General features: G+C 37.6%; 1 protein-coding gene across 4 annotated transcripts in view; it reads left to right on the top strand.

The window, feature by feature from the left end:
* The window catches only part of KLF12 (KLF transcription factor 12), a 493,194-nt gene that overhangs the window by 357,870 nt on the left and 107,352 nt on the right, over positions 1-27,972 (top strand). For all 4 annotated transcript variants that reach the window (XM_049853071.1, XM_049853072.1, XM_049853074.1 and 1 more), the window contains one exon: positions 7,947-8,082. In XM_049853071.1, the coding sequence (XP_049709028.1) occupies positions 7,947-8,082 (136 nt within the window). The remainder of the gene's footprint in view (positions 1-7,946; positions 8,083-27,972) is intronic.

Raw genomic sequence — 27,972 nt, 5'->3', positions numbered from 1 at the left:
CCAGTAAGAGATAACATTTACCAGGGATAAAGTAAGCTTCCTCGTTTGGTTTCAGAATATCAGTTGTACAAATATATTACAAAGGACATGCTTCGTAGCCCTTCACGTAATGAAGTCCTGAGTTTTAATTGACAGCTGGGTGTGCAAACAGCTTGAGACGACAAAAGGAAAAAAAAAAAAAACCTAACGTAGATGTTAGGAAGAGAAAGGAGAGTACATTAATATTAATGGCACTGATGAGCCCCACATGGGCATCTCCAGCTGGGCCTCCGCCTGTCCTCCTGGCTCATATAGGCAAGTTGTTCCTTGTGAAATGGCATCATTCAAAGCTTGTCACTCTTATGTATGCTCAAAAGCCTTCAATGGCTTCCCTTCCCATCAGCCTCCAAGGCCCGCCTGCTCTGTACACCCTATTCTGTCAGTGCTCTGTTCAGTCCCTTTCCAGGCTCCTTGCCTGTATTGGGCTTCTTACAGGTCCTGACGGAGCCCTGGTGGCACAGTGGTTAAGCACTTGGCTGACCATAAGTTCTCTGCTTTGAATGCACCAGCTGCTGTGCAGGAGAAGGATGTGGCAGTCTGCTTCTGTAGGGATTGAAACCAAAAAAAGCCAAACCCAGTGCTGTCGATTCGATTCCGACTCATAGCGATTCTATAGGACAGAGTAGAACTGCCCCATAGAGTTTCCAAGGAGCGCCTGGCAGATTCGAACTGCCGACCCTTTGGTTAGCAGCCATAGCACTTAACCACTATGCCACAAGGGTTTCCCTGTAAAGATTACAGCCCAGGAAACCCTACAGGGAATTTCTGCTCCATCCTATAGGGTCACTATGAGTCCGAATCCACTTGATGGCAGTGAGTTGGTTTGTTTTGGTTTGGGGCTTGTCTTTTTTAATTTTTTTGGTTTTACGGGTCCTCAGGCCCATAAACACACTCCCAGCTCAGAGCTTCTGCACCTATCATTTGCTCTGCCTGGAATGGCCCTCCCTCACTCAGCTCCTTGGGGTCCTTGTTCGAATGTCATGTTCTTCCTGAGGCCTTTCCTGGCCACTCTCTTTAAGGTTGTCTGCCTGCCTCTCAGTAGCCCCTATCTACCCTCCCTGCTTTAGTTTTCTCCAAGACACTTATCGTTCTCTGAAACAGTATACCAATACATTGTTCTTATTTATTATTTTATTATACGTTTCCCTCTAGTGTGAAAGCAGGGATTTTTATCTACTTTGTTCACTGGTCTATCCCAGTACCCAGTAGAGTGCTCATTACCCAGTAGGTGCTTGATAAGTAGTTGCTGGCTGAATACCTAAATGCATGTTTTGTTTAAGGGAAGCAATAGTTTTATATATTATCCAATTATATATTTTTTCTCTGTAATGGTACCTTCAAAGAGCCCTGGTGATGCAGCGGCTAAATGCTCGGCTGCTAACCGAGATGTCGGTGGTTCAAACCCACCAACCACTTGTGAGAAAGGTGTGACGGTCTGCTTCTGTAAAGATTACAGTCTTAGAAGCCATATGGGGCAATTCTGCTCTGCCCTGTAGGGTCACTGTGAGTCGAAATCGACTCAACAGCAATGGGTATGGGTAGGGGTACCTTCAGTATAGGTCAATTTGAAAACAGAACTGCTTAATTTAAATAGGAGCCCTGGTGGCACAGTGGTTAAGAGTTACAGCTGCTAACCAAAAGGTCAGCAATTCGAATCCACCAGCCACTCCTTGGAAACCCTGTGGGGCAGTTCAACTTTGTCCTATAGTGTCGCTATGAGTTAGAATTGACTCAGTGGCAACAGGTTTGGTTTTTTTTTTTTTTTTTTTTTGGTTTTTAATTTGAATAGCTCAGTAAACGATGAGGGATTTAGAAACAGTGTTATCTGAGATGTGTGAGGAAGCACTAAATTTACTAACTGTGGGAGCACAACATAATAATAATTGACTATGAAGTGCCAGGCAGGGTGCAGAATGCTTTGCATGTGTTCTCTAGTTTACTCCTTACAACAGCAATGACAGGGAAGAAACTGATGGTTACAGGTGTGAAATGAAAAGCCCAAGGTCTAGTGGCAGCACATGATGGAGCCAGAATTCACACTCATGCTCTCTGAGTCCAACCAGTTCCCCTGGAGTTGATTTCAACTCATGGCAACCTCACGTGTGTCAGAATAGAACTGTGCTCCATAGGGTTTTTCAGTGGCTGATTTTTTGGAACCAGATCTCCAGCCCTTTCTTTTGAGGCACCTCTGGGTAGATTCCAACTTTTTGGTTAACAGCCAAACACACTAACGATTTGCATCACCCAGGGACTTCCTCTGAGTCCAGACCTGTGCTTTTATCCCCAGTCCCATAGAAACTCTTCAGGTCCTCCATTTTGGAGGGATTCCTGCATAGAATGTGTTAGAGGAAGACTTTTCTACTCTGTCACCCTGTGAATTTCCTCCCTGCATGTCTCCCCCGCCCCACACATTCATTTCCCCCCTCATCTCCCCACTGTTCATCGTTCTTGTCTAAAACAGCAACTTTCTGGAAGTCAAGATTCCTCTAACTGGGACATGTTTCAGCCTTGGCAGGGTGAACAATTAGGGCATCTGCAGGTAGCAGGCAGGCTGTCACTGGCTGAAAGAGGAGAAAAAAAAAGCCTGTCACCACTACTGCCCCTGGCCCGCCCAGCTGCCTCTTATCCCTTCCCTCAGTGTGTGCTCCATGTCCCATCAGCTCAATGGAGGGAGAAGAAAGGGACTCAGTGTCAACTTCTTTGATTCATTCTTGTGAGAAAGTGTTAGCCTGTATGTTGTAATTTGTGTTCACAGCCGGTTTTTGTACACATTTAACATGGTGATTTATGGAAAAAGATTCTTTCCTTTAAGAATAGCTAAATGGACCAGTTTATCTCTAAAGAAGTTAGCAGAGTATTTAATCTTTTGGCAGCACCAAGGGTCGCTATGATTTGGAATTGACTTGGTGGCACACAACAACATGCTTTTGTGGGGGAAGGTGAGAAAGAACATTGATGCCACTGTGTCAGTCCACTCTATTTGGGGAAAAAAAATAGAGTGAAGTTTAAATTTCTCATGTGTATTGAAGTGAGCCAAAAATATGAAATATAGTTTTGAGTAACCACGTGGCTGGGAGGACCCACTCATGTGAGCCCCCTATCAAGTCTGAACTTGGGAGAAGTGTAGAAAAGCTTTGTTCCACTGAACAGTATAATCAACTAGGAACCCTGCCAGAGGAATGGTGAAAAAACAGGGAAGATGCTGATAAAGCCAGACACCTGTAAGTTCATTTTAGAATATTTTGGATTGAAATGCAAATAGTATAAAATCCTGTATGTGGCTTTCATTTTTTCTTTTTTGTGTTAATATTTCACTCAAGTTTGTAAGTAGTTATGTGGCCAAAAACAGGGTTGTTTCTTGGGAGGAGAATAGAGAGGGTTGTGACAGACTGACCAGTTATAGCAGTAGATTGTCCACAACATTGCTAAGAAATTTCTAGAAGGATCTAGGGAAGTAATGTAGTACATTGATTATCTATTGCTGTGTAACAAATTATCTCAAATCTTAGTAGCTCAGAATAACATTATTTTATTAGTGTATAATTCTGTGAGTCAGAAATTTGGGGTGGGTTTGGTGAGGTGGTTCTCATTGCTGATTGCTGGTCTCTTATTGCTGATCTCACCTGGGATCACTCATATGATATATTAGTTTCCTAGGACTGCCATGACAAAGTACAGAAATTAGGTGACTTAAAACATCAGAATTTATTGTCTAGAAGTTTGGAAGCCTTGGAGTCGGAAATCAGAAGGTGTATCAAGGTGTCTACAGGGCCATGCTCTCTCTGAAGGCAGTAGGGGAAGATCTTTCCTTGTTTCTTCCTAGCTTCTGGTGGTTCCTTGTTGTTCCTTGGCTTGTAGATACATCACTCCAGTCTCTACTTCTGTCTTCAAGTGGCTTTCTTCCCTCCGTGTTGTTCTCTGTGTCTCTTCTCCTCATTTATAAGGACAAAACTCATTGGATTAGGGCCAACTACAGTATGACCTCATGTTAACCTAACTGACAGCATCTTCAAAGACCCTATATCCAAACAAGGTCACATTCACAGGTACTGAGGGTTACAATATCAATGTATCTTCTCTGGGGACACAGTTCAGTCTGTAACATGGCTATAGTCATCTGGCAGCTGGAATGTGGCTGGTCAGTCTAAAATGACTCATTCACATGTCTTGGCAGTTAGGCTTGGCTGGTCTCTTATAGGCTTTCCCAGACTTCTTCACTTGGCCAGGTTCTAAAAAAAGCAAAGAGAGAGGGAAAACCCAATGTGCAAGTGGTTTTCAAACCATGTCCCCCATCAAGTCATATAGCCAAGACCAGAACCATTGTGTGAGGTGACTACACAAGAGAATGGATACAGGGAGGCATGATTCACTGGAGACCTTAACAGTAACAATCTACCACAGGTGGGTATTTGAAAGCCAGAGTAAATAGGTTTGACTTCAGGTATTAGAGTTCTGTAATTATCTTCTCAGGGAGTTTGTCACATGAAGTGAAGCTCACACAAGAGAAACTAAGAGAAATGGCACCTCCACTAGCAAGGAACTGGATTAACCAAAACTGTCTCATTACTTTTTCATTTAAGAGGAATAGAATTTCAAATGTGAATTCTTTTCAAATGTTTATAGATCATCTGCTACTCTCTTACTTAGGGAAGGAGTTATTTTATTGATTCTGGTGCCTAGGTAACTTTCCCACTATCTGTGCCTGGATGCCCCAGAGAATCAGTCCTTCCTTAATGGGCTGAGAAATTAAAAGACTAGTGGAGGTTAACTAGGGTAGCTGTCCCTATCCCACATTTAATAAAAATAGAGCTGAATTATGCAAGTATGTAGATAAGCTAATCATCTGACCTAATCAGCAATGCAGATTTTAAAAAGCCTTTCTAATTACTTCCTCAGCTTGGCTGAAGGCATGGGTAAAAAGAGTTTCCCAGCATGATGGTAGCAGATGTATTTCATAATATTTATTGAAAATATTGGAAAGAAATCCTCTATTTTAATGTTCCTGAAAAGTACATCAAGAAAAGATACCATGTTTAACATATTTTAAACTTTGATTAAGATATAAACATAACACGTAATTTAAATGATGATGTAACAACTCTCACACCAATTATTTGGGATCTTTCATAGAGCTAGACTTTAATTTCAGATCCAGACTGCTTATTGGTTAACTGCCTAAAACTTTCTGGAATTATATTATTGACCTCTGAGAGTTCAGATTGTTGTCTTGGGCAAAATGATGCCACCAGAATATTCTCTCTTCTTTGGCTGTTTACTAACTTGGTGTCTTGGCAAAGGGACTTTTAGTGTATGATGTTTCAACCACTTTAAATGTGAAGTTGTTGACAATTATAGGCATATGTAATGCCACACAGTATGTGACTTGGAAACCTGGATAGATTTAATGCTCATTTTCTTGGCTGAATTTGAGTAGCTATGAACGGCTGTTAGGTGAATCATTCTATAACAGCAGGGCCCACAAAGAAACTGCCTGTGAATTCCTGGCTGAAATGTTTGTTATCATCCCTGGGTCCTGTGCTATTTGAGTGCTGGTTCATCTTTGCCTTCTGTCAGTGAGCTGCTCAGTATCTTTCTAGTACGTTCCTTTTTTTATATAAATGAGCCTACTAAGCCAGCTTCTATTGCCTGCCACCACAATAAATCTTAAATGATACAGTGCCTTCAGGGCCATTGGAATAACTGAATGCTTAAGAAGCAGTTTGTTTTCAGGTGATGGTGGAACTGGTTACTTGACCCTACAAAGAAATTCTCTAACATCTCCTCTAGAGACCAAATGGAAAATAAATATAGTCTATTTGTCCCACAGTTTTTGGCACACAGAACACATTCAGAGACTATTACTGAATGTTACTGCACACAAAGTCTGCCATTTGAGGAGTGAGTACTGTGCTTGAGGAAGCCGTGAGTGTAGAGTCACATAAAAGGAAATCTTTCCATTGGCAAGAAAATATGGACAATCCAATGATTGGTGTCATTTTTTTGTTAGTGACTTTGAAGCTAGAACATAGTTATACAATTGAAAGTCAGAAGGTGTAATGCTTTCGTATGTCCAAACTCTTAAATTTCTAGATCAGAGTTTCTCAACCTCTGCACTATTGAGGTTCAGGACTAGTTAATTCTCTGCAGGAGGAGTCTAGCATGTGCATTGGAGGACGTTTAGCAGCATCTCTACCCTCTCTTCACTGGATGCCAATAGCAGTGCCCTCACCCCCGACAGTGGTGACAGCATTGCCAGGTATCTCTTGGGGTGGTAAATTTGCCCTTAGCTGCTTTTTAGATTACTTGAGTTCTTTTTAATACGTCCAGTGTTTGCCAGACACCATTGTGCAAAGCATGTATTGACATACCCCAGATTTGGTATGTGTCAAACATATTAGCACATACCAGGTTCAACAGATAAAAATTCCTTCCAACTGAAGTTTCGTTAGAAATACACTGAAAATCTGTACGCACAGCTTTTCCAGCCATATTGTAAATATTAGGTAGCACCATAAGAAATTGCCATTTTGTGGGTGAAATATTATCATTTCCTTGTGGTTCTATCTAATGTATGATGCATAGCAACAAGAAAATGATTTGAGAAAAAAAGAGAAATGAAATTCCAAGTGTACCCAAATTTTATTGTAACCATAATTTTAAGTGCATTTTGCTTTCCTTTGCAAGCCGTGGTGGTTCTAGAAATCTTATGCAGGCAGGTTTGAGGAGTAGCAATCCAATTGGAGCTGGTGGGGTTGGAGCTATGTATTTTAAAGCTCTAGTTGCATAGCTAGTGAGTACTTTTAATTTAGAGGGTGTGCTTATTTTGTGCTTGAGGTGAGCACTGACTGATGGAGATTTTGGCAGTGGTTGCTAAAGCTTCTCATAGAGAGGAGGAGTTGGAAATGAACTCTTAACTCATAAAAATATGTGTTACCTTATTAAATGTCGATGGTAATCCTCTCATTTGCAAGGATTGGATGGTCCTGGTCAACTGGGCTTAGAACATTGGGCTGTTTCTTGCTTTGGCAAGTTCACAGTGGGAAAAGAATCATATTTAGAAACCAGGATGAAGATGAAGAGCACTTTCCAGCATACCTAAACAGATATTTAAAATGCTCCTACTTCTGTCATTTCTATGAACGTGATCAAAGCTCCACTTACAGCAGTCATGAACTGCAAGACAATGATTCACTGAAGTGGGAGAAATAACAAAAACTTCATTTTAGTCATGTAAACCTTATTCTTCTTTAAACTTATTATGAGGGTTATAAGCAAATTTTTTTTTTTTTTTTTTTAATAAGCAAATGACATTGCCTCTCACTCCTGCTATCTACCTTCCAGGGAAAGTGCTAATGAGCAGTAATACAGCCAGAAATCTGGCCCCAGGAGCCAGGAAAAGGAAAAGCCAGAGGGTTGAACAGTAATTCATGAGCTACATAATCAACTTCTAACCACTCAGGAGTTGATAATATTGTAGATTTTGTAATTTCTATTCTATAATCAGAAGCCCTGGTGGCACAGTGGTTAAGAGCTCAGGTGCTAACCAAAAGGTCGCCCATTCGAGTCCACCAGCTACTCCTTGGAAACACCATGGGGCAGTTCTACCCTGTCCTGTAGGGTCGCTATGAGTTGGAATAGACTCAGTGGCAAGAGGTTTTTATTCTGTAATCATACCCTGAGACTCTTGGTAGCTGATATAGATTTTATGAATCAAATGAACAAGGAGGAAAAAATCAGTGAATACTCAGTACATAAAATATTTAGCTTTCTCCAATTCTTGTGATTTCTAAAAAATTCCACTGGCGTGATAAACACAGAAGAGACATTCCATGCTTGATGTTGGTCCAGGACAAGGTTAATTTTCTGCACACTAATTTTAATTCATTATATATGCCTTTTTTTCCCAGCACAAATGGACCCTCGAGGCCTATCTCCCAGACAAAGTAAAAGTGACAGTGATGATGATGACCTGCCAAATGTGACCTTAGATAGCGTTAATGAAACTGGATCTACGGCCCTTTCCATAGCCAGAGCAGTACAAGAGTAAGTATCACATTCTCAGGATGAAATAAGAATTGCCAAGGTGTTCAATGGATAATGGAAACAGCAGCCTCTCCTGTTCCTCAGACATGTCACCCTAGCTCTAACTGGCACACACGTCAGCATCTTTCCACTCAGCCGTATGCTCTTTGGGAGAAGAGTAGAGGAAAGAATGGAGAGTTTTAAATAGTTGAAAATTTGTTTTGATTAGCAATAAGACCTTTATACATCTTTTCTAATATCTCCTGTATACTTCTTATCACTGGAAAAAAAAAATTTTTTTTTGAGTGTCAGTATCCAATTATCATTATTATTTATGCATAACAGCAAAGAGAAAGAAAATATGGTATTATCTTGATTCGATATAAAATGAAAGAATAGCTTTTTTGAAAATTAAAATTTGGATGATAATTTTGTTAATACTTTGAAAAATAGGAAGCATATGCAATTTTTAAAGAGTTCTTTTCTCTCCCCTTTTATCTGGACTGTGGGGTTGGATTTTATCCCTTGTTTAAACCCTATAGGGACAGTTCTACTCTGTCCTATAGTGTTGCTATGAGTCAGAATCAACTTGATGGCAATGAGTTTTGGTTTTGGTTATTCAAAATAGCTGTTTTTCCTTCATTGTCAACTCCGTATATCTAGAATTAAACCAATGGCTAGTCCATGTATATTTTTTCTCTGAAATAATTTTTAACAGCATAACCTTAAAGAAAAGATGGATTTACATAGCCACAATCATTACTGACACACATGTTAATTAAGTTTGCTCAATATAATCTTAGTTACTTCTCATATATTGCTTCCTTTTCCCATATATTAATTAAGTACCTACCATGTATTAGGAAACCCTGGTGGCATAGCAGTTAAGTGCTACCTCTGCTAACCAAAGGGTTGGCAGTTCAAATCCTCCAGGCACTCCTTGGAAACTCTGTGGGGCAGTTCTACTCTGTCCTGTAGGGTTGCTATGAGTTGGAATCGACTCGACGGCACTGGGTTTTGACCATGTATTAGGCTTTCAGACTAATAATATACATTCATGTAGCCTTTTAGCATGTACTAAGTGTGTGTATATGCGTATGTGTGTATATGTGTGTATAAAATGAGTAATATATGTTATGTAGATAAAACATGTATCATATACACCACACACACACACGCAGAGGATATGAGGAAACATGATACAATGAATCTAAAATAAAATTTGGAGTCAGAAATATCTGGATCCAGATTCACATTCAAGCCCTTAATAACTGCCTGACTTCTGATAACTTATTTAACCACTCTGAGATGTTTCTTTAATATAGAAGAAAATAAAAATACTTACCTGACAGGCCTATTGTGAGGGTTTGATGTAGCTACAAGATATAAAAAGCAAGTAACAGAGTTGTTGGTACATAGAAGGCATTTAGTTAATGATGGAATTAGTATTGCCACTAGTAATGGTAGTAATAGTAACAGTGTACTAGTGTAAGTATATAGCAACTAGGAAGTACAAATGTGGCACATTTCATTACTCTAATTTTACAGATGAAGACATTGAGGATCAGAGAAGTTGAGTGACTTGTCCAAAGCTCTATAATAAATGGTAACAAGACATAAAGTTTAGGATTTCTAACTCCAAAAAACAGACCTTTTTCTAAGAGTACGTGTAGTACCTGTTACCAATAGTATCCTTCCATTTGAATATTTAGGAAAAAAAAAACTTTTTCCCTCTTATTTGTTCAAGTAACTGTCACCGTATTATTTACAAAGCAAATGTTAACCTGAGCCCAGGATAGGCAGTGAACCAACGGGGTTGCTGAAATTGTATTTAAAATGGCGGCATGCTGAGTTTCTCAACCCTGATTCGTAGTGATCAGCAAGCACAGTGACCACAGTTTTGTGTAAGCTAAATCTTAAGATCTAGGATTCCATTTTCTCATCTGTCAAACTAGGCTAAGTGATGATAATTCTGGGATGATTTTTAAGTTCCACTTATTATTTGAGTCACATTATTTTCCTGCATCATTATGATACATATGTCATCTTTATGTGTGCCCTTATAGACACATGTGTATATCTTTAGTTCAGTGTAAAATTTGGGACTGTGACTAGTAAAATCTAAATTATACTTACTCCATTTGGGTTTTATATAGCAAATGATACTACCTTCTTAAATATAACCATTTTTGTTCTTTTAACATTATATGATTATAATGTAATAGTACATTTCAATGTGAAGCTTTTCAATAGCAGCCTCAGAAATAGGGGTGTCATTTTCAAAAAATACTTCTCTGACTTGCTTTGTGTACATAGTTTCAGGCCACAATATTTTATGTAAGTGTGCATATACCTGTCTTTATTGCAAAATTTGCATGTGTCTCTTGGTAAATGCCAAATTAATTATTAGTGTAAATATTTTCATTAAATGATTAGTAAAGGGAAACCCTGGTGGCATAGTGGTTCAGTGCTACGGCTGCTAACCAAAGGGTTGGCAGCTCAAATCTGCCAGGCGCTCCTCGGAAACTCTGTCGGGCAGTTCTACTCTGTCCTGTAGGGTCGCTATAAGTCGGAATCAACTCGACGGCACTGGGTTTTTTTTTTTTTTTGGATTAGTAAAGAATACACTGAGCTGTCAGCCTGCGAATCCCTAGGATGCCAGTACCCGTCGATAGTTGACTAACCGTCATTCAAGGTGGAGTATGTGTATGTAGACACTGGAGGTGCTAAGATGCTGTTAGATGAAGCAAAAAGAATGTTCTGTAGAAACCTCTTGAATACAGGTTTATTTCAAAACTTAATATATTGAGGACAATTTTATTCTGGGACACGTAATATATGATCAGAGCTATAGAATTTTTTTTTTAAATCCTGTACCTAGTTTTACACAATTTAACTTTTAATGTATACAGTTGTGAATTTGTTTCTCTGCTTAGTGTCTCCTTAATTCAAATCACAATTTCAGTATATTTCTCTTTCCTCTTTTCTGTTTGCTTTTGTACTCTGATGCCCTCTGTTAACTCAAAAGCTGTCCAAAAAAAAAAAAAAAACCCACATTCAAACATACCAGTATATTATCAATAAAATAATGCATGAAACCATATATTCAACAAGAATCTAATAACCAGAATATATATAACACTTCAACAGCTTAACAGCAAAAAAATGGGCAAAGGACCTGAATAGATATTTCATCAAAGAGGACATTCAAATGCTCGTCAGACACATGAAAAGATGCTCAGCATCATTTACTATGAGAGAAATGCAAATCAAAACCACAATGAGATACCATTGTATGGCTAAAATTAAAAAAAAAAAAATAACAAATGTTGATGAGGATGTGAGGAAGTTAGAACCCTTACCTGTTGCTGGCAGGAATGCAAAATGGTACAGTTGGTGTAGAAAACTGTGTGGCAGGTCTCAAAAAAATAAAAATAGAACTACCATATGACCGACCAGCAATTCCACTCCTAGCTATATACCCAAAAGACTTGAAAGCAGAGCCTCAAACAGAGACTTGTACACCAATGTTCATTGCAGCACTAGTCACAATGGGAACCAAAAGGTGAAAACAACCTAAATGCCCATAAACAGATGAATGGATAAACAATATGTGATATGTACATTCAGTGGAATACTACTCAGCCATTAGGAGAAATGAAGTCTTGATACATGCATGCTACGATAAGAATGGAGCTGAAAGACATTATTCTGAGTGAAACAAGTCAATCACAAAAGGACAAATATTGTATGACCTAGCTTATATAAAAAGTCAAGAAGAGGCAAATGTATAGAGAACAAAGTTTATTAATAGTTATCAGAGGTGGGAAGGAGGGGAAATACTGCATTGATTAAGGGTAGGGTTGCACAGCTAATTACTGTAATTGCTGTCAATAAGTAGTATACCTGTAAAAAGTTGAATTGGCAAAAGTTGTGTGATAAGTATATTAACAACAACAACAACAGTGTTGCTGCTCAGGCTGCTCATGTACAACCAAAAACCTCATGGGATTTGGTTCCTTGGTTTGGAGGTTTAGAGTCATGGTTTCAGGGGACATCCCAGTTAATTGGTTTAATAACATGTTTAGTGCCTCTGTTCTACCTCTTAGTTCAATGCATAGTGCCTGGGGTCTTAAAAGCTTGCGAGGGACTATCCAAGGCACAACAATTGGTCTTTATTTGCCTGGAAATAAGAAGAAGAGGAGTCAGAAATAGGAGAAGAATGTGGAATGTATGGCTAATTGCCTCTATAAACAGCTGCTTCCTTTTCCTGAGACCAAAAGAACTAGATGGTGCCCAGTTACCATTACTGAATATTTTGACCAAAGATTCCATAGACGTATCCTGATAAAAAGGGGGAGAATGCAGAACAAAATTTTAAATCCTCATGGACTCCAGACTTCTGTAGACAAGAAGCTTGGATGAAACTGTTGCCGTGAGATAATCTTAAAACCTTAAACCAAATATATCCCCTGAAGTCTTTTAAAACTAAATAATAATAGTTTAGCTGAATTAGTAAAAAATGTCTGCCTTGAGCATTATGTTCTTTTAAGAACTATCTATATGGGATCAAAGTGACAACAGCATCTCGAAAGATTAGTAGGAACCTTAGGGGCCAGTGAATTTATGTTAATGGGGGAGGAACAACTCAGAAAATGAGGGTGAGAATGGTTGCACAACTCGAAGGATATAATTAAATCACTAAATGGTACATGTAGAAACTGTTGAATTGGTGTGTGTATTCTCAACAACATCAAAATAGATAAAATTATAGTGAAGAAAAATAATGCATTAAATAATAAAAGGATGAAACATCTTCATATGTAAAAGATGAGAGTATTTCAAAAGACGTGTGTTTTTTGACCTCTCTATTTCTGCACTTGCAGAACCTTCTGGAGAGAGTCAAGTTGAGAAGAACATCTGCAGGTAGAGAGGTGATGAAATCACAGGTTTATGGTAGTACATGGTAAAAGTCCTAGGCAACGAGTAAACATTTGTCTTTCCAGTCAAAGACAAAGACTTGTCTTAGAAGGGTTCAAGGCTGGTGTCTTATTTTATTGGCCAGCAACGGAGGATCAGTGAAGAGAAGGGGAAAGTGAGAAAGGAGAAAGATAATACTAACCAGGATTGACACAACAGGGGACATTAAAGAGCTTGTTCTATGCCATCTCTACTGTCTGTGGGCCTCTGACAACAAGATGCTAAATCACAAGATAAATATTTCCAGCTGAAGCTCTTCTTTCTCCTTCCCCATTCAAGTTCACAGCCCTGCCTCATGAAGTAATTGTTATAGTTTGGATTTTTAATTTGGTGACTGACTTTATCGAAGTTAGTATATTTACATCACGTAAACCTTAATATTATCGTAAATAATGACTTCTCTAAATGTCTGGTCTTACGAATTTTAATGGATTTTCAGATGAAAATTCATTAAATCTTGGGATGAAAACGTTTCATTAGGATTTGACACACAGAAGGTGTTAGTCAAAAGTACATTTTACCTCCTCCCCCCGCCCCAAGTGTTCAGCTATACCTGTCTTTAAGCAAAAAAGACCATTGTGTGGTGGCTAGAACAGTAACCTGAGGCCACCTCTGTTTATATAGATGTATGTAGTGAGGAACTGTGCTTGAACCGATCATTTCATTGAATCCCATTTATTGGCTGAGCTTCATTGAATTCCTTTAAATTGGAAGACCCAGCCACAGAAAGACCCACTACTGGCTCTACCCTTTCTTCCTTCAATTGTATAGCTACTCCCCAAGTTAGAAATCATGGATTCAGCAATTCTGACAAAGCCAACTTCCAGCAATTCATAGAACATCTGTTGTATTTAGAGCTGAGTTTTCTTTTTCCCTCGATGGTAATATAAAGTCATTACCCTTAGCAACTTGACAAACATAATTATGAAATGTTTCCAGAAAGAGAGGTAAAGGCTCATGATTAGAGGAAATTATTATAATTAACTCCAACTCTAGCAAAACAATGACATTTTTTAAATACGTAAGGTTTGACTTCATTACCCAGAGCTTCTAATTTCCGTACCCCTTTCTTTTCTTTCTCTCCAGTTCCAAACAGTCATGATCCTCATTTATTAATGTGAGTAGAATAATCAAGTTACAGCAAACTGAAGTGTAAATGAATAATAACATCTGTGGAGGGGGGACCTCTTCAGAGGAATTTCTATTGTGCCAGGAACAAGCCTTAAGCTAAAAGAGTAACGATCTCAATATAATAATTTCAGTAAGAGTGAAATGGGGAGGGGCAAGGTGGGGGGGTGGAGAGGCTGATGAAGATGTTAGGAGGGAATTTTGATGTTAGTGCTTTCAGATAGGTGAGTGCATATTTCTGTTGAACTCACACTGTGTCTAAGTAGCCTACTGTCTCTGATCTGGATTATAACCAAAAAACCCATTGCCATCAAGTCGATGCCAACTCTTAGCAACCCTACAGGACAGAGTAGAACTGCCCCACAGAGTTTCTGAGGAGCGCCTGGTGGATTTGAAACGCTGACCTTTTGTTTAGCAGGTGTAGCTCTTAACCACCACACCACCATGAAGTAGTAGTGTTAGATACTTTTTGCTTTGACTAGTATCCTTGGTATTTTTGCACTTGTTAACTATTCTTTTTAAATGACTCGTTGTCCATTACATTTAAACTAATTAAAGCATTTCACTCTCTTCCTTCCTTGTTTTTATTTTATTTAATTCACAGTTGGTGAATTTCTGGAAACGAATGGTTTACCTCTAGTACATCTTTGTTAAATGCTCTTTGGAAGAACAGATACAGCAACAAATTAGATATCCTTTTGCTTCATTCAGATTTCTGTTGTTGCTAGTTCAGACATCAGGGTTCTTAATTTAGACAATTGCATTTAGTGACAAAAGAATGTCAGAATTTTTTGTTCTAAACTTCTTAAACAGCTAATGCCCCTCCCTGTTCCTCTTTACCTCCTCAGGTATGATTGTGGTAATGTCTTTTAAATTACAGTAGAAAGCAGCACTAGAGATGAGGAAGAAAGGGAAAACAACAGAACTGTTATTGGGAATGGACTTTTTTTTTTTTTGCAGATTCTATATCCAGCACCTTACATATAGTTTTTATTAAATTCTCCCTGTGATCTTGTTTTTATCCTACAGATGGAAAAAACTGAGGCATACAGATGTTTACTGTATCCCTAGAAGTCTCACAGCTGGAAATTTGCAGAGCTCTCATTCAAACCCAAGTCTGTCTCCTGCAAATCCACGTTCTTTTACGAAGGCAGCCCCTGTTTTTTCTACTGGGGCTCTAAAATCTCTAAACCCTGACCATGTGAAATTAGCATGGTTTTTTAAGTCTTTAACCTCAAGAAGAATACAACTGGTGTCAAATAATTTCAGACTTTCAAATTTCAAAGTCAGTATTACTTTAAATATAATCCGATTGGGGGGAAATAACTATATTAAATACATTCCCAGATATATATTTTTAAAAAATTATTGAGCTTCTGTAAATCACATTATATTGAACTATCCAGAAATAAATATATATATTTATATATTTCTTATATGTATGGTTGCTCTTTAGATAAACTTTACGATTACTATTATTTTATTTAACAAAATTATTGCTAGGAAAAATATGCTTTCAGATATGTTTTATTTATTTTCGTTTTTTATTTTCTCTTTTCTTTCTCTCTCCCATTTTTTTTTCAAATTGTGCTTTAGATGAAAGTTTACAAAGCAAATGAGTTTCTCATAAAACAATTAGTACACATTGTTTTGTGGCATTACTTGCCAGCCCTATGACGTGTCAACACTCTCCCCTTCTCAACCTTGTGTTCCTCATTTCTATTCGTCCAGCTTTCCTGTCACCTCCTGCCTTCTTGTCCTTGCCCCTGGGCTGGTATGCCTATTTAGTCTCATATACATGGTTGAGCTACATGTATTATTGTTTGTTTTATGGGCCTGTCTAATCTTTGGCTGAAGGGGGAACCTCAGGAGTGACTTCTGTACTGAGTTAAAAGGGCTTCCAAAGGCTGTACTCTCAGGGTTCCTCCAGTTTATGTCAGGCCAGTAAGTCTAGTCATTTTTTGTGAACTTGAATACTGTTCTACATTGTCCTCCAGCTCTGTCTGGGACCCTCTATTGTGATCCCTCTCGGAGCAGTTGGTGGTGGTAGCCAGGCACCATCGAGATGTGCTGGACTCAGTCTGGTGGAGGCTGTGGTAGTTGTGGTCCATTAGTCCTTTGGACTTTTGTATCCGTTGTGTCTTAGGTTTTCTTCTTTCTCCCTTGTTCCAGACAGAGTGGGACCAGTGGAGTATCATAGATGGCCAGACACTACTCACCAAAGTAGGATGCAGAACATTTTCTTTATAAGCTATGTTATGCCGATTGAGCTAGGTGTCCCCCAAGACCATAGTCCCCAGCCCTCAGCCCAGTAATTCTGTCCCTTGGGGAGTTTGGATGTCTCTATTAAGCTTCCATGACCTTGCTTTCGTCAAGTTGTGCTGGCTTCTGCAGTATTGTGTACTGTCTTACCCTTCACCAAAGTTACCACTTATCTGTTGCCTAGTTAAGAGTTTTTCCCTCCCCACCCCTCCTCTCTCTTGTAACCATCAAAAATTGTTTCTTTCTGTGTGCAAACCTTTTCATGAGTTTTTGTAATAGTGGTCTCATACAGCATTTGTTCTCCTGTGATTGACATATTTCATACAGCATAATGCCCTCCAGATTCTTCCATGTTATGAGATGTTTTACAGGTTCATCATTGTTCTTTATTTTTGCATAGTATTCCATTGTGTCTGTGTACCATAAGTTGTTTATCCATTCATCTGTTGATGGGGACTTAGGTTGTTTCTATGTCTTTGCTATTGTGGATAGTGCTGCAATGAATTTGGGTGTGCATGTGTCTATTCACATGATGGCTGTTATTTCTCTAGGATATATTCCCTAAGAGTGGAGTTGCTGGATGGATCATATGGTATTTCTATATCTAGCTTTTTAAGGAAGCACCAAATCATTTTCCAAAATGGTAGTATCATTTTCCATTCCTACCAGCAGTGCATAAGAGTTCCAAGCTCCCCCACAGCCTCTCCAACATTTGTTATTTTCTGTTTTTTTTGATTCATGCTAGTAATGTCAGGGTAAGATGGTATCCCATTGTAGTTTTGATTTGCATTTCTGTAATGGCTACTGATCTCGAGCATTTCCTTGTGTGTCTGTTAGTTGCCTGAATGTCTTCTTTGGTGAAGTGTCTGTTTATATCCTTTGCCTATTTTTTTAATAGGATTCTTTGTGTTTTTGTTGTAGAAGTGTTGGATTTTCCTGTAGATTTTAGAGATTAGACCTTTGTTGGATATGTCATAGCCAAAAAATTTTTCCTAGTCTGTAGGTTTTCCTTTTACTCTTTTGGTGAAGTCTTTTCATGAGCATAAGTGTTTGATTTTTTAGAAGAACCAGGTTTCTAGTTTATCTTCTGGTGTTTGTATTAGTCATGGTTTAGATCAGGTATGTTTTAGTATAGGTATTTAGGCTACTGTATAAATGTGGCTTTGATAGCAATTTATTTTTCGCCTCTCTGTGATGTTCATCTTATACACCATGCATGAACTCGTGCTGAAGTTCCCGAGCCCAAATAAATGAATGTCCCTTTTAGAATTGTTCTTTGTCTCTCTGTAAAACGAAAAGTTTGTCCAAGGGCTGAAATGGTACTGCCATCTTATTTTGCACCCCTTGACTGAAAGATACGAGAATGTTTGGCTCATCTGTCTTATCTTTTAATTGGAATAGACCCAAATGAATTGATTGTGCCCAGAGACAAAAACAGAAGGAGCTCAGTGTGTTTGCTTCTTAAATTCTAAGTATCAAATGATTTCAATTTTCTTCTCACTTAGGACCCTCCCAGATTCTTGTCTCATTAAAAGAAACTATAATTTTATTTAATAAAAATATTTAATGGGTTCAGGACTCCTTCAAATCCCTACTTCATGTCCAAAAAAGGAATACATTTTGACCCAGACCTTTAGATGAAAGTTTAACTCTCCAATAGTGACTTAATATCATGATTGGTGTGGACACTGCTGATAGAGCATTCTTTCTCTTTCCAGGCAAGATAAACACTTTTAGGTTGCTCCTTTTTTGATGGAGGTCAGAAGGAATTGCTGATTTGCTCTGAATGCGTGCAAATAAAATTTAAAGTATATGCTTAGATGTTATCACCCCACCAGTCTTCCAAATCTAAAAAAGAAAATTAAAACATTGTTGTTAGGTGCCACCGAGTCAGTTCCAACTTGAAATGAACCTATGTACCACAGAACGAAACACTGCCCAGTCTTGCGTCATCCTCACAATTGTTGTTATGCTTGAGGCCATTGTTACAGCCGCTGTGTCAGTCCATCTCATTAGGGTCTTCCTCTTTTCTGCTGACCCTGTATTTTATCAAGCATGATGTCTTTCTCCAGGGACTAATCCCTCCTGACAACATGTCCAAAGTACGTAAGACACAGTCTTGCCATCTCTGCTTCTAAGGAGCATTCTGGTTGTACTTCTTCCAAGACAGATTTGTTCATTTTTTTGGCAGTCCATGGTATATTCAGTATTCTTTGCCAATACCACAGTTCAAAAAAAAGCGTCAGTTATTCTTCGTCTTCCTTATTCACTATCCAGCTTTCACATGCATATGATGCAATTGAAAACACCACAGCTTGGATCAGGCACACCTTAGTCTTCAAGGTAACATCTTTGCTTTTCAACAGTTTGAAAGAGGTCCTTTACAACAGATTTGCCCAGTGCAGTGTGTCCTTTGGTTTCTCGACTGCTGCTTCCATGGGTGTTGATTGTGGATCCAAGTAAAACAAAATCCTTGATAACTTCAGTCTTTTCTCTGTTTATCATCATGTGGCTTATTGGTCCAATTGTGAGGATTTTTGTTTTCTTTATGTTGAGGTGTAATCCATACTGAAGGCTGTGGTCTTTGATCTTCATCAGTAAGTGCTTCAAGACCTTTTCACTTTCAGCAAGCAAGATTGTGTCATCTGCATTACGCAGGGTGTTAATGAGTCTTCCTCCAACCCTGATGCCCCGTTCTTCTTCATATAATTCAGCTTCTTGGATTATTTGCTCAGCATACAGATTGAATAGGTATGGTGAAAGGATACAACCCTGACGAACACTTTTCCTGACCTTAAACCACACAGTATCCCCTTGTTCTGTCCGAATAACTGTCTCTTGATCTATGTAAAGGTTCCTCATGAGCACAATTAAGTGTTCTGGAATTCCCATTCTTTGCGATGTTATCCATAAATTAAAACATAGCAATCACTTAAGAACTCAGTCCCTGGGTATTAAGAGCAAGATGGAGACTGTACGCCCATACATTGTCCCTTTCATCTGCTTTAGTGGAACAAGGTTAGCCACCCTTTAGATTAATAAAAGTGTTATATTCAAGTCTGGTCAGTAATTTCCTATTCGAATTAGCAAGTTAAGTAATGTAGTCATTCAGCAAGTCAGTAATTCCCTCCTTCAACCCTGTGTTACATCCTGGGGTTACTGAGCAACTCATAATCCTGACCACAGGAAACTCCAGATGATAGTATAGGAGATGAGTGAAAGTACAGTGGGATGAAAACATGAATTGCTGCCAGGAGAGAATGCAGGAGATGTAACTAACTCCAGACTGGACCAGATGAGAGCATTGGCATGCAATAGGAGTGGGTAACTGCATAATGGCTGGCACATAAGCGAGTGAGAGGAAAGATGGGAGATAAGGCTGCTTGGAGAGGAAGGTAGAGACCTGATCAAGAAGGATTACTTTATTCTGTAGACAGTGGGAGCCATTGATGGGTTTTAAGGAGGACTGGCTTGATTGCCTTTGTGTTTTTAGATATCAGTCTCAAGGAAGTTGGGCATGATTGTGCAGATTGAGCACTGTACGTCCTGAAGGGCACCATTTACATCATAGAAGCTTGTGGTACAAAGCTATGGGTGTGGGGGTGGAAATCGGACATTAAAAAGCTATGACCGAAATATAAATAAAATTGAGAAGGTTGGGGAATACTATATATTATGTAAGATATTCAAGGAAGAACTCTCGGTAAGATTATGTTTGAGGAGAGACCTGAAGAGGTATGAGGTCAAGCCATGTGGATATCTGAACAAAGAGCTTTCCAGGCAGAGGGAATAACAAGTCCAAAGGGCCTGAAACAGGAATATTCTTGAATGAACGAATGAACAGACTCACTGACTGACTAGAGAATATTTATTCTAATTCCTTCATTTTGTAGAAAAATAACTGAGTGCCATAGAATCCAACTGATGATTCCAGCATCACATCTCTAGGGAGGAGTCAGGACTGAATGAATCACCTCATTCACTGTTCATGCTTTTCCCATGATGCTATTATAAAAATTCTCTTCAAAGGAATCAACGAACAGTTTAACCAGAAAAGAAATATATATATCATAAAAAGCAAAATTTTTATTTCAAAACATTTGTCTACTTTGTATCTTTTTTTAGCCTGGGTTCTTGAAATCTAATTATATATACATGCAAACATTTGTTCTAAGAAATATTTAAGTTGTTTATAAAAAAGGAAAAAATCCATATTCAAGTATTAATGGTTATGATAACAATTTGTGTTTGTATTTGTTTATTCTTTCAAAGTGGTTTTATAAAACATACCTTCTGTTTCTCCTCAATAATGCATAAATTATCCATTGATAAATCAAAAATATCTATTTTCCTGTTATGTTTTATATGTTCCTGTTGTTATGTGCCGTCAAGTCAATCCAACACATAGCAACTCTATAGAAGAGAGTAGAACTGCCCCATAGGGTTTCCTAGGCTGTAATCTTTATGGGAGCCAATCGCCAGGATTTTAGCCCTCGAAGCCACTGAGTGGCTTTGAACTGCCAACCTTTCTTTAGCAGCTTAACCTTTATGCCACAAGGTTCTTTATGTTTTGTATAGTATTAAGAATAGTAATTTTTAATACAGTATTACTTTATTTTCCAACAGTTAGTACTTTTTCCGTAAAAATATTACATTAGTTCCAAGTGAGAGCTTATACTCAGTCTTTTTTGATCATTAAAAGGTATTGTATATGATGGTTACTACATAAATGCTGTTTTGATAGCAATTTATTTCTCTCATATCTAAAATTTTCGGTTTATACCCTATGCATAATGCTAAATAGAACAACTAAATTGAGCATCTTGAGCATCTTGTTCTGTTATAAACAGACTCCTTTTTTTTTTTTTTTGCCTTCCTACCACTCACTTGCTTGGAGATTATTGGGGTTCACTCATTGTTGATTTATTTTTTGACTTGCCGTGCCTAATTCTAGTGTAAATTTATTACTTCTTGGGAATCAATTGAAGAATAGAAATCAAATTTCTTAACAGCAAAGCTCTTGCTTTTATTTTTAATTTCCAGAGTTCAAATTACATCATAAATAGCATTGATGAACCTTTTTTTATTTGTTAGTGGCTGTTTATTTTTGCTACTTTAAAATTATGTTTAAAACACTTTTTTAGTATTAGTAATTTCTAAGATAATTCATAATTTAAAGTATAAGGGTATTTCATGTGGTCATACTTTATACTCCAGACTGCTCACTTCGGATTGCATGATATACTTCTCTACATGAGATCTTAATGTAGCTCTTGTCTTGCTATATGTTCTACCTATAATCACATTGCAAATCTATGTACACCGTTTATATTTCTCACATATATATTTCTAATAGATGTAACTAGTGAAGATAGTCATTGCTTGTGCATTTTTAATGTGTGTTGACATAGACACTCAGAGATAACATTGAAATATTCATAAGTTTCACTACAAGCTTCCATAATCACTCATCACTATTTCATTTATTAATATAGTCAGTGAGAGTACAAACGATAGAAAAATATACAGTAATGTGTTTGAAATTAACCTAATTCACCAGGCTATACTCTCCTCTAAGTCAGATGCTTCAGTTACTCACCCTTATTACTCTCCATGGGCTATAACCATTGTACCATAATTCTCCTTTACTTTATAGCACTTTCCTATACACGTGAATCTCATTAAATATATTTACATGCATCATTTGAAAGTTAAAAATTGAAGTATAGGTTTTCATGGTGAGTCTGCTGCTATATAAAAGACGTGATATAGACAGAAAAATAGCTTGGAAGAGTGAATTTTATCAAGTTGACGTTTACCATGGTTAACTCTGATGATATTTTCCATCTACTTCCACATTCACATAGCTGGGGGCTGCCACCCAGTTGAAATGTATAAATGTATCATGTCTTATCCTAAAATTAAATCCCAAACCATGTGTAGTTTGCATAATAAAAATTCCAGCAAATTTTGAGATTATTCCTGATTACTCTTCTGCAAAATTACTAGTGTAGGGGAAAGAACTCCAAATTTTAAATTATAAAATGAAATATACTAAGATACTTCCGGAGTGTAACTTAAAACTATCTGATATGTACATTAGTGTTATTTTATCCCTACTTATGGAAAATCAAATCTAATATATAAAAACTGAAGCTTTAACTTAATTTAAAAGTAATTAAATATTCCTACCTGAAATTACCATCTTATCAACCAATCTTTCATATCACCAACAATACTCATTGCCATCAAGTCAATTCCAACTTGTAGTAACCCTATAGGACAGAGTAGAGCTGCCCCATAGGTTTTCCAAGGAGTGGCTGGTGGATTCGAACTGCCAACCTTTTGATTAGCAGCTTAGCTCTTAACCACTGCACCACCAGGGCTCCATATTAGACTAAGTCAATTAACATTTCTAGATAAAATTCTGAGTCTTTGTTAATAATCTGAATGAAATTCTCTTCCTCTTTCTATTTATTCTTCCAAATATGGGTTAGTGTTACTTCAGGCTGCAAATAACAGTAAACCTATAATATAGTAATATAGAGTTTAAAAGGAGCCCTGGTGGTGCAGTGGTTAAGTGTTCAACTACTAACCGAGAGGTCAGCAGTTCGAACCCACCAACCACACCATGGGAGAAAGATGTGGCAGTCTGCTTCCATACGGGGCAGTTCTACCCTGTCTCATAGGGTCACTATGAGTCAGAATCGACTGGACAGCAGTGCATTTTTTGCTGTTGGTATAGAGTTTGAACTAGGTAAACAGGACAAGCTGGTGGAACTGCTCAGAATGTTAAGTTTTCGTCTCTTTTCTCATTTTGCTCTTCTTCACTTGTGGCTTTCTTCTCTGTGGTTATTTGAACTATTGCACCTCCAGGTAATTCTGCCCTTATTCCATTTAGAAGAGAGTGAGTAGTAACCACATAAGCCAAAGTAACCACACATTCATACAAAAAAAAATCAGTAACTCAACCAAAGTTACGTACCAGCTGACTGTGCCACTTCCCAGTACCTCCACCTGGCTCAGTTGTTTATATCTCATTGGTCAGAACTAGTTTACATGGCCCCAGCTATTGGAATGGGGTTAAGGAAAAGGGAAATATGGATGGAGATTAAGTCAGTTAAACAGTAATGTCTGCCACCACTTGTAAACTTTAATTTAATACTTAAAAAAAAAAATCTATGGCAGCACCCTGATTCCAATGCCATGTTGTGTGTGTGTGTGTTTTTACCAGTCATCTATTTCCATAATAATGCTATGTAGACAACCATCCCAAAATTCAGTGGTATGCCACCACAAAACATTTACTTCCCTACCGTGCATCTGCAGGTCAGCCATGGGAGGTCTACACGTTGTTGGGGCAGCACTGTTCATGTTTAGCTTTTTTCTGGAACCAGTGGGCTACCCAGGACATGCTTTTTTCATGGCAGTGGCCGGAGCACAAGAGGGAAACCCAATTATGCAAGCATACTTCAAGTGTTCGCTTAAGTCATCTGTCTGCCCATTGGCCAAAGCAAGCCACGTGAACATCAGTCAGGCGGGGAATTGTATTCTTCCCATTTAGATGTAGGCTTTGGAGCACTCATGACTGATATACTAATATTTTGGAAAAGAAAGACTTTTGTATATAGAAACAATTCAAACAAACTAATTTACCTCATTTTTTCTCATCTATTTTCCTACATTGTAACAAATTTTATCCATTTTCTCTTATAACATTTCTAGGTGGTTCTGGTGGTTTTCATGAACTCTTCTCCCTAGGCATACTCAATATTGAATTTTTTTAAAAATCAATAATAAGAGGTATGGTAGTAACATTTATTGGGTCTTGATATCTGGGTTTCATAGTGTAAATCTTTTTCTCTAGGGTTTATAGTCTTAGAAATGTTTTGCTTTGTTTTGCCAAGTAGGATAGAGAGGTGTTACTAGAATATAGAGCTTGACAAGAGGCTCATTCCACCTGAATAGACAAAGTCTGTGAAATCGGTTATGCTTAGTCTGTTAATTCAAATTACATTTATTAGCCTCTTTTTTTTGATACACAAGATGGCAAAAACAACATCATCTATTGTTACCTTTTTCCCCCTCATTTCTGGAATTGTGTAACTATGAGCTATAGTAATGAAAAAACACAAATAAATATAAAAGTGAAGCAATTATTCAGATAATTGAAAATAAAGTCTATGAGCTAAAGTCTCATGACCTTCCAGCAAGAACTGTTTTGGCCTTCATTCTCTATATCATTTTGTTAAGTAAGCACTATTTCAGCAAGAGAAAACATGACACTGAATCTTGAAGTATCTAATACAGATGTAAAACTAATTTCAAATTGTACATTTAGAGAAGATTTTCCAGTATATGGCAGGACAAATATAAGCAGGAAAATTGATAGGAAAAACAAAATGATGTTTTTTTAAATCAAGAAATTAAAATATCTTCTTGTCATTTTGTATTGGGGGGATTACATTGTGGGGTTAAAATATTAATTTTTCACAACAACTTTGCTATGTGGCTTATTCTCCAAGTCAGCAAACCAATAAAGGTTTTTAAAATATAAGAATATCTAGCAAAATTAGAAATTATTCAAGAAAAACCTAAGTAGTTATTGGAAAAAAACATGTAATCTTTTATTTACTAACCCAGCCCTACTAAAGTCAGCCTGAATTCTCTTGTAAATATATTTCTTTGATAAGAACTTTGGTATTTTACCCAAGCTCCCAGGCTGATAGTTATACTGAAACAAATGTGAGGCTTCATAGTCTTGACATCACTGATACCATTAACAGATCGCAATTACACTAGTGTTTAAGAAGAGATCTCATGGTAAATTATCAGTCATGAAAATGAATAATGGTTTTGTCACATGCCCCAGAATTCACAAAAACTGTATAAGAAGTTATTGAAGTAGTTTAGACATGAGAAGTATTGGCCATAACTAGACCATAAAGGATAAGATGAAGGAAGGGGAATGGCGGTGCCTTTGAACTAAATAATGTCATTGAGAGGAGTGGGTGGAAGAGTTTGATATAAAGATGAAACATTCAGGTAGAGCTGTTCTGTTGTTATTTGGAGACCTAAAACTGGAACCATTTAGTGAAGACTGGAAATATAGAAAAGGAACGACTGACATAAGAAGAGTTATTAAGGTTTTTTTAATTTTTATTTGTGAAGTGTTATTTACATATAATAAAACACTTATTTTCAGAGTACAGTTCAAAGAGTTTCACAGTTGTATACTGTCATATAACTGCTACCCAAATCAAATTGTAGAATGTTGCCTTCTGCCGCATTCCAGTAAATTCACTGCCTCTTCCCAACTGCCACACTGCCACTTTCTGATTTCCGTCATCATAGATTAGTTTACCTGTTCTAGATCTTTATTTATGGAATCATACACTGTGTATTAAAGGCCCAATATATGCCAGAGACATTTTTGTCTATCATATGCATTTAATTTTCATCCTAGGTACAACATCTTTGTCTTCTTATTCACATGACCTTTCAGATCCTCCTTTCTTTTGATATCTTAACTTCAAAATGAATGAGTATTTGTAAACTATAAACCCAAAGCATAGACTGGTTCTTGGTACATTTCGATGAGAAAATCAGGTACTACTCTTTCAATGACAGCCCTTTCATATGCTGTCTCGGTAATATTTTGTAGCTCTCTAACCTTGCTATCTTTTATCATTTAGAGATAGGAGAGGCTCTTAAGTGCTTTCCAGATTGTTGTGATTGTAAAACACCCAGGTACTATAGAATTACTTCTCTATTTTTTTTTTTTTATTGTATGGAACTAATATCATAACAGCAAAATTGCAGATCAACATTACTGATTCATCCAGAGACACCTATCAGATGCCTTTGAGTGAATGCGTTAAGGACCAGAAAGGAATTACTTTATTCTTATACATCATTCATTCAACACTTGTTGGACATTTGCCATATGTAAGACACTGTTAGGTTTTGTGAAGGAAAAAAAGTAGAGAATGACATCTTCAACATCCTAAGAGTTAGTTTATTTTATTATTTTTTTTTATGATATGTAAGTCATCTGTATTAAAAAAAAATTCCAGTGAATTAAAAATATTCCATGTACTTCAGTAATTTGTGTTCTCTTTCACAGAAGCTCACATTTATTGAGTATTCAATATATGCCAAGAAATCACCATTTTAAAACTCTACCTGCAGCCTTCGTGCAGCCATGTGGGATGGTTCAGTGGTAGAGTTCTTACCTTTCATGTGGGAGACCTGGGTCCGATTCCCAGCCAGTGCCTCTAATGCACTGCCACCACACATCTGTCAGTCGAGGCCTGTGTATTCCTATGATGTTGAAGGTTTCAGTGGAGCTTCTACATGAAGATGGACTAGGAATAAAGGCCTGGCAATCTACTTCTGAAAATCAGCCAATGAAAACCCTATGGATCACCATGGTGAAATCATGGGGATTACACTTGATCAGATGGCATTTTTTTTCCACTGGGATGCAGTGTGACGGGCTGACTTGACTGCAGCCAACAACAACCACCTGCAGCTTAGCAGTCAGCGTGGAAGATCTGCAGCAGTCAGATAAAACCATCTTTGTCACAGGAAAAAGAGATTCACTATTGCCTCAAATGTCTTCAAGATTTGGCCAAAAAAAAAAAAAAAGCATTATGGCTTTATTTTTAATAAATCCAATGCTTGTAAGAGCTAGACTTTGTTGATTTTGAAACCAGTTATAAACAAATAGAGCAGAGGAGTAGTAATCTGGGTATGTACAGAAAGCACGGAGCACAAAGATGTCACTATTATGTCTTTCAGACAGCCCATGCAGAGCAAAGCACAGAGTAAATAAGTGATCTAATAAATGTTTGTTCATCTAATTAGATTTCTTAATTTTGTGGGCTAGTTAAAAAGAAGGTAAAGCCTGAATAGTAAAAATACCAAACCAGTGATTGCCAAGTCAAACTCATGGCAACCCCACGTGCATCAGCATAGAACTGTACTCCATAGAGTTTTCAGTGGCTGATTTTTTGTAAGTAGATTGCCAGGCCTTTCTTCCAAGGCCTCTGTGGATGGACTCAAACCACCAACCTTTCAGTTAGCAGTAACCGTTTTGTACCATCCAGAGACCCCAAACACTGAATAGGGGCAGGTTAATATAAATATTCCTCTGTGGTTCTTTAAAGAAGAATATAGGGAATTGAAGAGGTTCAAAGGATACAATGACAACTGGGAAGGGTTTTTAAATTACTTCATCACGAGAAGGGGGACGTTTGGATGTTTTTAAAGTTATCTTTATTTTTATTTTATATTTTTAAGTTATCTTTAAATGTATTGAATAGTATCAGCCACAACCGGCAGGGCTGAACTATGTTTCTATTGGTAAGAATGTATAAGTATGCATTTATAATTTTTTTTTTAAAGGCTATTCCAATATACAACAAAGAATCACATTTTTAAAGGTGATTTGAGGAGGTGGGCCTGGTCCACCAATGTCAAGCAGTAGACCTCGAATGTGCCATTTAACCTTCTGTGAATCTTTTTCTTTTCAATCAG

The sequence above is a fragment of the Elephas maximus genome, chromosome 14 (assembly GCF_024166365.1).
Source record: "Elephas maximus indicus isolate mEleMax1 chromosome 14, mEleMax1 primary haplotype, whole genome shotgun sequence".
NCBI classification, from domain to species: Eukaryota; Metazoa; Chordata; class Mammalia; order Proboscidea; family Elephantidae; genus Elephas; species Elephas maximus.
The sequence above is the reverse complement of the archived record's forward strand: the minus strand, read 5'-3'. Positions and strand labels throughout refer to the sequence as shown.